The 10,846-nt window shown below is 37.7% G+C and overlaps 1 protein-coding gene across 1 annotated transcript in view; it reads left to right on the top strand.

Moving 5' to 3' along the window:
* The window catches only part of COG5 (component of oligomeric golgi complex 5), a 10,690-nt gene extending 6,263 nt beyond the window's left edge, over window positions 1-4,427 (top strand). The window contains exon 7 of the mRNA XM_010293954.1: window positions 4,257-4,427. Coding sequence (XP_010292256.1) covers window positions 4,257-4,427 — 171 coding nt within the window. The remainder of the gene's footprint in view (window positions 1-4,256) is intronic.
* The last annotated feature ends 6,419 nt before the right edge of the window (window positions 4,428-10,846 follow it).

The following is a 10,846-nucleotide window of genomic DNA, read 5'->3' as shown; positions in this document are numbered from 1 at the left end:
CAGCAGGAAGCTCTGAACACTCTGTTCAGCCAGTTTGTCCAGCTGCTTGTCCTGTTCTTTTCAACTCGAGCAGTTACTGTTTATGCCACTGGACAAAACTTCCATTACTTCCATGTGGCAGATTTTTTTTGTTCTCTGATGTATGTGTCAGCTGTGGAAATGGTTGTGGGAATTTGGGGCTAAAGATGAAGACCATTTCTGCCCTGACCTTAAAACAAAGTCAAACTGCAGAAGAGTGTTCAAGAAGAATGAGTCCCTGAACTTAGGAAATGTTTTTTGAGTGCTCTTTGCTTCCTCTTTACTGTAGCAGGGTTACATGGATTTTCCTGTGGTGTGAAAGCAGCGTGCATCCAGCATTACTCAGCCTGTGCCAGGAAATATGTAGTATCTTCCTTTTGTTGGCTGTAAGTCAGAAAAAAGAGGTGCAGGGTAAGGGGAGCCTGCTAGGCTACCCTTCTAGCATCCAAATCCACTTACTTACCTCAGTGTAGAAAGAGGAACGACGATTCCAGCTTCTTTGCCAGTGAGAGTCCATCCTCAGCACAAGAGCTGTGGTAGCTTCTTGTATTGGCAGATACATAGGGAGTGCTTTATGTTGCACTACAGTGCTGGGTGGAGTTGCAGTCAGGACACCTGAATTATGAAATGAAGCTGGACTTACAGAGAGTTGAGTCCATAGGCCTCTGAACTCTCAACCCTCCTGCCTCCCCAAGGTGCACTGCTATTTTGTCTCTTTACCTGGCTGCCTTGTTTGTTCAGGAAAGGCGGGCAACAGCACAGAAAACACTTCACTGGTAGTGGCAGGGCTTATGACATGACATTGCTTCCAAATGCAAAACTAGTGGCATGGGACACTTTCAAACTTGCTAATTTTATCAGTGGATGTACAGTTGGTAGAATAAGTAGAAGAAGATAGATGATTGATAAAAGAGATTGCTCTCTGTCAATATCTGTAGGGTTGGCAGGTATGTTTTGCTGAACTGTGTGGTGTTTAAGGGCGTCTTGTACTCATGATGGTATTATTTTAGTGCTTCTCCCTTGATTGCTGTGGGACTGCTTACAAACTGAAGGAATATTTGGCTTGCATAAAGATGGGTTTTGCCATCTTTAATTGTTTTTAATATAGTCTGGCTTTTTCATAAACATTCTCACTGCAAATTCATTGTCAAACTTCAAATCTAGTCCTGAATTCTAAATCTCTGCTGTGTGCTTGTGTATATTATATCTTGCTCTGCTCTTAGAGCTTCATAACATCCCAAGGGAGCAGCAGACTCACAAAGCTTACTCCCTACTTTAAATCATACAGTCCTCTTCTGAGCCTTTCCATACCAGATCACAAGCTGGGAATAGTAACAGCTGAAATACGTAGACAGAGTTTGTCTTTCAGAGGGTTATTTTCTGTGCAGCTCTGTTTAACCAAGTGTTTCTACGTGTTCTCTTAATTTCAGATATCACAGTGTTTAAAAATCCTTACAAAAGCCAAATTTAAAAAAACCTTTAAAAATAATAATTCTGTATTTTAAAGTTATTTTCTCTTTAAAATATTCACAAGTAGCAGATTTTTCCAGGTGCTACCGTAACTAAATAGGAAATGTATCCTGAAGATAGTGTACTGTCTCATTTTTCTTCAGGCTTCTGTTATATATACATTTAATGACATTATGATCTAGCAGATATATGCAATTGCGTATGAGAGTTATGCACTGGCACGTTTTCATGTTGTCTTCTCTTTAGAATTCAGTCTTCTTTTAATAATTTCTTACAATTAACTTGAAATTAAAAGTAAGAGGCTGTTTGATTGGTCGAATTGTAGCGATAATGTCTGTTAGTGTTGATATGTTGCTTTAAATTTCAGGAGATAACTAATATGTAATCTCCAGAAAAATAGGGGTTTATTTTTAATTTTACTAAACCCATTGGGACTAACTCAGGGCACTGGCCTTTTCCAAATTAATTCTTGCTTGAAGAGTGGAATGCATTCCTTCTTGGATGAAAGCATCTCCTTTAGAAAAGTGTACTTTATGAACTCAGGAATGGAATGTTTCCGGAATTAATTCAAATTTCTGTTATGCAGGTGGTCAGGTTGGAGGATTTAGTGTATATGAACAATTCCACAATTAGATAAAATTTTTTATTTCCCTTACACGGTCCTCATATATTGCATTCTTTTACAGTGACTGGGAGTTTTATTAAGTTGAACAACTCATGTAAATGGAAATACTTGGGTGAAACAGAGTCTTTGTCAAGGGCACAATGCAGTAGCAATCACTGTGAAGTTCAGAGTGCATCTTCCATGTCTTTGGATTTTTCTTCTCCTTCTTCTAATTCACAGTGCCAGAAGTTAAAACATTTTTTTGCTCTTGTATCTAAACGTAACTCTTCCCATCTTTTATTCTGTTTGATAGTCCTTTTAAAAGATTGTTTCTTGGGATAGGAGATAATGAGCAACAATCAAATGAAAAAGAAATAATCTTTTGGCATGTAAAGTAAAAGATGGTCAGAAGATAACTGAAGTTGAATTCCTAGGGAAAAACATTATCCAGAGGTACACAATTGGATTAGAGAGTAATTCAGTTTGAAAACGAGGTAGTAATACTATGCCCTCTTATTTGGTGAAGCACAGTGCACTATATAAAAAGCTATTTTTGATTCATCTTGCAGAAATTTAGTTCACAGATATGAAAGTGATATATGGATCAAGATTTTTCTAATTAAAGAGATAAATTAATAAAAACTAATAGGTTAATCTCTCAAAGTAGGATAAGCCCCACTTGGTTCTCACTAATGGTAATAGAAATCATGTGGTTAAGTTGTCTTAGAATGCTTAGGAAACTTGCACTTAAGACTATGTGATGCAGAGCCAAAAGCAGCGAGAGTCATTGTGTTTTTGGCGATTTGCCTCAGTGGGGCTTTTTCTAATTTTTCCTTTTTTTTCTGTCTAGATGTTTAATAAAATTAAACTATAAATATTTGTGTTTTGACTGGTTTGTGCTGGCTAGGGAAGAGAGTGACAAGTTTTGCCATCCACTGAATATTGGTTGAAATGACTCACTTGTGCGTGTTTTCATATATGCACTTTAACATTAGTTTCCAAGACATTAACTTGAGTCCAGAAAAGGGCTTCAAGGTCTGTCAGATACTAAATATTTTAAAAAGTAATTTCAGTTTAATTTTGATATCCATAAGGTAAATATTTCAGGAGGGTTTGTCTTCAGCACCAGGAAAATACCTCAGAACAACTATGTCTTACTTGTTCCAAATTTCTCATTTACCTCTCTTGTTAATTTGATTGCAGATGTTGGACTGTACCTGTGGCTATACTGAAATCCACATACTTATTTACGTCCTTCTGAACTGCATTTCTGAATTCTAGTTTATATGTTACCCACTCCAGAACGTGTACCTCCTAGCCCCACTGACCCAATCTAGCCCTAGAGGAACTCTGTACTTGATGTAACTGTTTCTCTGTCTGTATTATTTACTGTGTAGAAGGAGAAAACCTGTTTCAAGATCTTAGTTGATTGCAAAATTATGAAACCACTATGTTTGATTCAGATGTCAGCAATGCTTTTTTTCCTAAATGACGCTAACAAAAATGTACACAAATACGTTTCCTGAAAATTTACATATGCATCCAGCTTCTTAATTTTTAGCCAAGAATGTAATGTATTTTATTAAGCCTATGTAAGAATATGAACCAACAGTTGGCTGAATGAATGTGACTCTCCTTATGAAAGTTTTGCTGAATGAGTTTTGACATATATTCCTACCATAAGAGTCAATATCTGGAATAACAATTTAGCCTTTAAATTTTATTGTCCTCTGAAGTAAACGCTGCCATTTTGCTTATTTTGGATTAATGTTTGATTGGCAAGGCCAACTTCTTAATTTTACTAAAGCTTGCAGAGGGGAGGAATATTGAGGAGAGACGCACAATGTAAACCAAAGCTCACTTCTGGTTAGAGATAGAACGTGTCTGTGTCATAGAGGTCTGAGTTTCCTTTTTTTTAGTAGTAATGACAGCATAATCTCAGTAGCCCTGTGAATCTAATTACCAGCTATTGAAAGTATTGGTCTATATTGCATAAAATCATGTTAAAAAATCCTGAAAAAAGGGATTTTAGTGTTCTGAAGTTCCGTGTTTTTATTCACATTCCTATTTCCTTTTCTGGTTAAAATATTTCCATATTTGAAGCCTAATATTATGTGATCATAATGTACTCATAGTATCCCCTAATGCTACAATTTCTCTGCAGGCTGCCTGTGACTTGCTGCGGAGGATAATACGCATCTTGTATCTCAGTAAGAGACTTCAAGGACAACTGCAAGGAGGAAGCAGAGAGATAACAAAAGCTGCCCAGAGTCTCAATGAACTTGGTGAGTCCTTCTTAGTAACTTTTAGAGGCTTTTTTAGCTTGCACTCATGACTCACACTAGTGTTTGACTTAAAAAAACTAAAGAAACTCCCAAAACTTTTCACTGTGGTTCTTGCTGTCTACTTCTTGATTTGAATTGAGAAATGGTATGGACAGAACTCATTAGTATCTCCAATTTTTTCATATGACCTCTCTAGATAAAGGTATTTAATAACATGAAAATTCTATGATAATAACATGTTCTTTTAGGAAACAATTTTTTTGTGAAGCAATTAATTTCTTATTGGTTCGTGTTTGTATAAAACACCTTCAGAGGCAGCAGATATATATTTAGCTTTTGGAAGACATTGCACTACAGTAAGGCATAGTTTGAATTACAGTTTACATCCTAAAAGAAAATCCTTGTCCTTGTGACCTTTGTGAAAGCCATATGTGATACGATATTCAGATAGCTAACCTAATTCAGATACCAGAAGCATTCTGCTGCAGTAGTGGATAATTTACCCTGTATTTCATTGGCTTCTAAGAATGGTGAAATAATTCTCATGAAGCTCATGTTACACTGCTACATTGTTTTCTGTACTCGAGCTAGCTTGTGTACTTCACGCTGTGCTGCAGGATGCAGTGAGGAACATCCCATTAGTCTTGGAGATCAGTTGTCGTTGTCGTTGTTGTATATGGTACCTTGCCAGCTGTTTCTCCTTTGGTTTTATGGTATTCAAATTTTGACTTCCAAACCCTCCAGGTTGTGGGAGGGCTGGACTATCAAACATTCAGAATCATCCTGAGGCTTATTGTGCGTATTTCTCACCAGTGCTCTTTTTATACTGTGTAATCAAAAAATTATTAGACAATGACTTAGTCTTATAATTAGCAGATGCTGTGTTGCAAATGGAAAGTTTATATATTTATTTAGTATATCAGTTTGACTGAAATCCTTAAGCATCAATTATAGCATTCTAAGCTAGAAATTTTTTTTCTAATTTTCTATTTTTTCCAATTTTTTATTTCCATTTTGGTCTCCCCTCACATCTTCAGGATATATAAAGTAATACTATCTTTTAACTACCTGAATTACAAGTCTTGTGTGATTAATCCAAATGCTAGGTCCCACTCAAATAATTGGTGCAATTTAATGGTAAAATCTGAGATGTTTATCTTGTGTATTTTTTAGGATTTCTTTCTTTTAAAGAAAATGCCTTTTATTACTCTCCTTCCTCTCGTTTTCTTCTTTCACCATTTAAAAAAAGAACTTCCACTTTCTTTTGTTAAAGTGCCACAGTCTTTTGAGTTTTTTGTTTTCAAATACTTGGTCTTTTCCTGAAGCTTAGAAAAGTCTGAGTAATTATTATTGTAAAAGATGAAGGGAAACGTGTCCGCTTTAGGAAGCCCTTTTGAGTTTCATCCTACACTCCATAGGGCGGGATTCCAAGGCTTGCGGTCCTTAATTTAATCCTCAATTAAGCCTTAATTCTGGATGGTTTATGGCCAGGTAAAATCCCTTGCCTATTGTCATTTCTCTCTCCCTCTCTTTTCCTGGTGTCTCTTCCTTTCTTCCCTCTCACCTCTCCATCTACATCCCTCCCTCATCTTTTGGCTATCTGCTCTTTGTTATCCTCTGCTGCTCACCTTGGCTGGTCTGAATTCCCAGCTGGCCCGACAGCCAGCACCCGGGTGGATGGGAACACCCCACTGAGGAGTGGCTGGTCGGGTGGGCTGGAGGTGACTGTCCTGTGTGGTGAGGTGGTGGCTTGCTGGGTGTGGTGTAGCTCTGTTGAGAGGGGAGGAAAGGACTCAGTGGCTGGAGTCAACACAGTTCAGGGTACCGCAGTGGGAAGGTGGTGTGTTGCAGTGGGAAGGTGGTGTGTTGCAGTGGGAAGGTGGTGTGTTGCAGGGAGGCTGGATTTTGGGGTATGGCTGGGAAAGCACTGTGCTGTGCTTCTGGTCTTAGAAAGCTTGGGGTTGTGTGGGAGATCTCTAGGGTGGAGGTGGAGGTGGCATGGGGCAGGAGAGCAGTGAGGCTGTGGTGACTCGGGATGAGGTTGTGGAAATGCTGTGCTTCAGAAAGATGGGAAATGTGATGTAGTGCTCTGTGGTGTTGGGAGGGTGGGAAGCATGGGGAACAGACACTGGGCACTGGTTGTTTGGTGGTAAGTTACAAAAGCTTTGGGAGGGCTTGGGAATCAAAACTACAACATCTGATGGTAGTAAATAGGTGGCAGACGAGTGGTGTAAAAGGCTCTTATTGGATAGGATAGGGAGCTCTGCATCGTGGAGGCTTGCTTTTGAATTGAGGATCATGGCCAAGATTAATATTAATTTATGTTTTTAGCCAGTTATTTCTGAATATCCCTTTTGGCTCTCATTCAGGGAAAAATTCTTCCCATTGTTTGTTACCTTTCTGTTGTAAGTGTGGTGCAGTATAATTTCTGCTTTGTTGAAATCAGCAGCGCTGTGATATTACCGTGAAAGCTTTGTGCTTTCTATGATATAAAATACCTTTTATTGCTTATAAGTTGTTCTGGGTGGAATCTTGGAATAACTGGCCATTTATTTTTATGTACTGTTATACTCTGTGTGTATGTTTGTGGCACGCAAACGTGTGTGCCCATTTAGGTATATGTATTCAACATATATTTCCTCAGCAAATCTATGTTAGTTCACTTACAGCTTTTACTTAGTTGTATCTTGAAGTTTATTTTGCAGTGATGGGAAAAGATATGATAAAAATATAGTATCTTGGAATTAGATAGAAATACGGGTCAGTCAGAGGAACTGCAAGAAACAGTAGCTTTTACTGAGAAGAGGTTTTTTTAGTGGACACTTTGTTAAGTTGCTAGTAGTCTGCACATCTCCAGTTTCAGTGTATGATATTAGAAACTTTACTCTGAAACCATTTGGTAATATTTTCACTGAGATCTCTACTTAAAGCTAAAGTAGATCTAAAATTCCTCTGTGTTGGACTTTCACATTCTTTGAAATTAGCTTCCCATTTCAGCACAGTAAAAAGAAAAACTGAATTCCCTATGTAATTTTTGGAGATGAAATGTGATTAATATGTGTGTGTGTGTGTCTGTCTGTCTGTCTCTCTAAATATAAACCTCCAAACTTTCTTCTGCAACTCCTCCATCTCCCAACACACTTCTTTGAGTTTTCTAGCAAAGTAGAAACAGAGCTGTGGTAGTCCATTGAATATGCTATTAGCTGCTTGTCTAGTGATGATACTTCATATTATACAATCGTATGGATACATATATATACACACATATATATTATACATATGGATAAATAAAGGAAGTCGCATATTCGGCTGCCAGACAGTGCCTAATGCAGTGAATTACATGCCCTGACTATGCTTCTTGGTGATATTTCAATACAAATATTTTATAAAGTGAAAAAGAAACATTCCTAAGGAAGTTTAAACAATAGAATGTGACAAGAAAATGGTGCACTATCTGCAGTTCCCCTTCACAGAAGAAATTCTGTAGGTATTAAAAATCTGCTGTCTTCTATGTGGGTATGCATAAGTTACTGTCTGCAACAGTAGCCAGTAACTGACCAGATGAAGATGAAAAAAATTCTTAGTTGTGCAGCGAATGGCCAGCTTGATGGCGGACAAGTTGTTAATTCCATCTATCAGTTACAGAGCTAGCTCTGGACATCAAAGGATTTATATCTTCTGCTCGTTCAATACCTGTAACTGATGTCATCATTAGTCATGTAAATGCCTAGACTAATTTTAATTATAATAAACTCCTAGTCTCTCTATATGGTTGTATTATAATTTATTTCACAGCAAGTGAATTTATCTGCTTGAATGACCTTGTGAGCATATAATACTTGTAGGCAGGCTGTCACAGCAGCCATAATTTTCCTCTTTTGTAAACTCAGAGTTAGCCTGTGACTAAGCTGTGCAACCATGAAATGAAGGGGAGTCCATGGAAATACAGTTTTGGGTGTCTTCAGTAAAGAAGTTGCTCCAGGACAATACTACCTTCTGTTTAACTTCTGAGAAGAGAGGATGGGGAAGATAGGACTATGATGTTACTTTAAAGTTAAATGCTTCTAGAGAAAAGGCAAAATATTGTCAGTTACGGAAGTCTAGCTAAAATGGAGAAAACCCTACATATGTATTGTGTTCCTTATAAAGAGGGAGCAAAGCTTACACATGGCAGTTATTTAGGCTTAACTTGACAATAGAAGACTTAAGGGAAATTCAAAGAAATAAAGCTCAATTTTGATGGTACTTGTAAGGAGGTGTGGCTTGGATGGAGAAAACTGAAATTAGTTAGGATATGCATGATACTGGGTGAAATATAATTTGAAAGAAGTTATTTGGCTATGGCTGGAAGGTCTCTTTGTAGCTGCCGTAATGTAAGTGGTAGCAGCCCTGTCTTCTAAAGTGCACTCCAGAATAGTGACATCCGCACAAAGGTAACAGTGATCTTGGGCCTGAAAAATTCTCTTGTGGAGGCTAGAAAAAAAATGGACTTAACACCTTTCTAGGGTAAACAAGATGTGTCATGATATCACTTAAACAAGAAAAAGCCTGGGTATAGCTGGTATGTCTGTCTAAATCAGAACAGGAGGAAATGGGAGGAGGAAAATGACCTCTTGTCTGCCTGCTGCCTGCTTTAATGGAGATTGCATTGGTGGGACCTTGTCTCATCCAGTATTGAGGTTTCTCTGTTTCAGTGTGCTTTCCTAGTATTCGTACTACAGATAGTGCCCTGGAGTTTCCACTGAAAGGGAACACCATTTTAAAGATTGTGAAGTTATCTATAGTGTTACATCTCTTGTCACTCAGTTTATGTGACAAATTCACTGTTTCTTTTTACACTTAGTTCTTGTAGTTTTGTGTTGTAGTAATGTCACATGGTCTGTTTTCCCCATCTTTGAAAATGATTATAATATTAAATAGAGCAAAATTTTTCAAAATATTTTAAACCTGAGAAGTCTTATTTTTTCTTCTTTTTCTCTGTTGCTGTTAAAACATGGATTTATTCCATAGAAAGGAGAGTGTGTTCCTTTGTGTGCATATGTATATATGTTTATGTATGTAAATATTTATAAAACCAAATATAAACTATATATAACATATCTCAAGTGCTTTTCAGAGTAATCGCATTGTTCCTAGTGTTTATCTTTGGGAACTGCTGGGGAGAAAGATGAGATTCCAGAAGATCGGAAGCTTGCTTTATTGGAAACAGAACTCACTGGTTCCTGTTTTATTTAGGCAACTCAGATTAACTTGATTACCTTAAGCAAAGAGACTCTAGAACAAATAAACTATTTGTAGGATTATAGAATATAAAAGTGCTGCTAAATAGTAGGCCACATAGGTTACTGAGAATGAATCCTGTTTAACCAACCACATTTTCTTTGTTGGCAGCATAACAGGTCTTAGAACTAGAGAAATCAATGACTGCCTTGTAGTTTGGTTTAAATATGGCTCTTGACACCTTGTCACACTAGCAGGATCAGTAATATAATCCAGATGAAAATGTTGTGCAATGAATGCAGAAGTTTTGAGAAAGCTGTACCCCAAAAGTCATCATCAGTTGTTCACTGTTGCTCAACAATATATCAAGTGGGATTTTGTTGAAATGTGTTCTGCAGCTGGCTCATGTTTTCATTAGGGATCTGAGTGATATAACATGGTATATCCTTATTAGATTTACAAGTGATAATCAAGCAGAGAAGAATGGAAAGTATGTTGGGAAACAGGATTACAATGAAGAATATTCTTAGCAAATTGGAGATACGTCTTAGCTGAACTGATTTCATTTCTCTTCCAGACAAGTGCAAAGTCCTAGCAATAAATAATTGTAGTTAACAGCAGGCATAGGAGAAATGACTGTATGGGTGACAGTTCTGCAGAGAGGCTTGATAGTTCCTCACGAGTTGGGTGCAAGCCACTTGTTCATTTGTTTCATAGCAGTGTGACATTGTTGGCAATGAAATTTGTACTGATCTTTATAAGGAAGGGTGTTCTCTGTGAGGCATTTGAAACAAATCTTTTGTTCATGCTTCAGCTGGAGTATCAAGTCGTTTTTGAGGCACCTCATTCAAGGAAGATGTGGGTTAATTGGAGAAGATCTTAAGCACAGCAGTAATGGTGGCTGTAGGTCTCGAGGATGGGCAGTGGGTGGAGGAACTGAAAGTGTGTGGCTCTTTGGTTTGGAGAAGAGGGGTCTGAGAGGCAGAGTAACAGTCTTCAGATAAATCAAGTTTTTCAAATGGGAAGGGAGTAAATGGCTCTCGGTATCCTCTGTGATCAAAACAGTTAAGTAATGGGCCTGAAATGAAGCAAAGAAGATTTTAATCTAAAATGTTAGGAAAGGTTACTGCCAGTAATGGTAACTTCAGGGGAGCTATGAAGTCAGCATTTGAAGCTTTTTTTAAAGCAGTTTAGACAAAGCGTGTATTGGGAATAGTTTAGATAAGGTGGTTTTGCCTTGAAGCAGGAG

Source organism: Phaethon lepturus, unplaced genomic scaffold, assembly GCF_000687285.1.
Source record: "Phaethon lepturus isolate BGI_N335 unplaced genomic scaffold, ASM68728v1 scaffold10429, whole genome shotgun sequence".
Classification (NCBI taxonomy): domain Eukaryota; kingdom Metazoa; phylum Chordata; class Aves; order Phaethontiformes; family Phaethontidae; genus Phaethon; species Phaethon lepturus.
The sequence above is the reverse complement of the archived record's forward strand: the minus strand, read 5'-3'. Positions and strand labels throughout refer to the sequence as shown.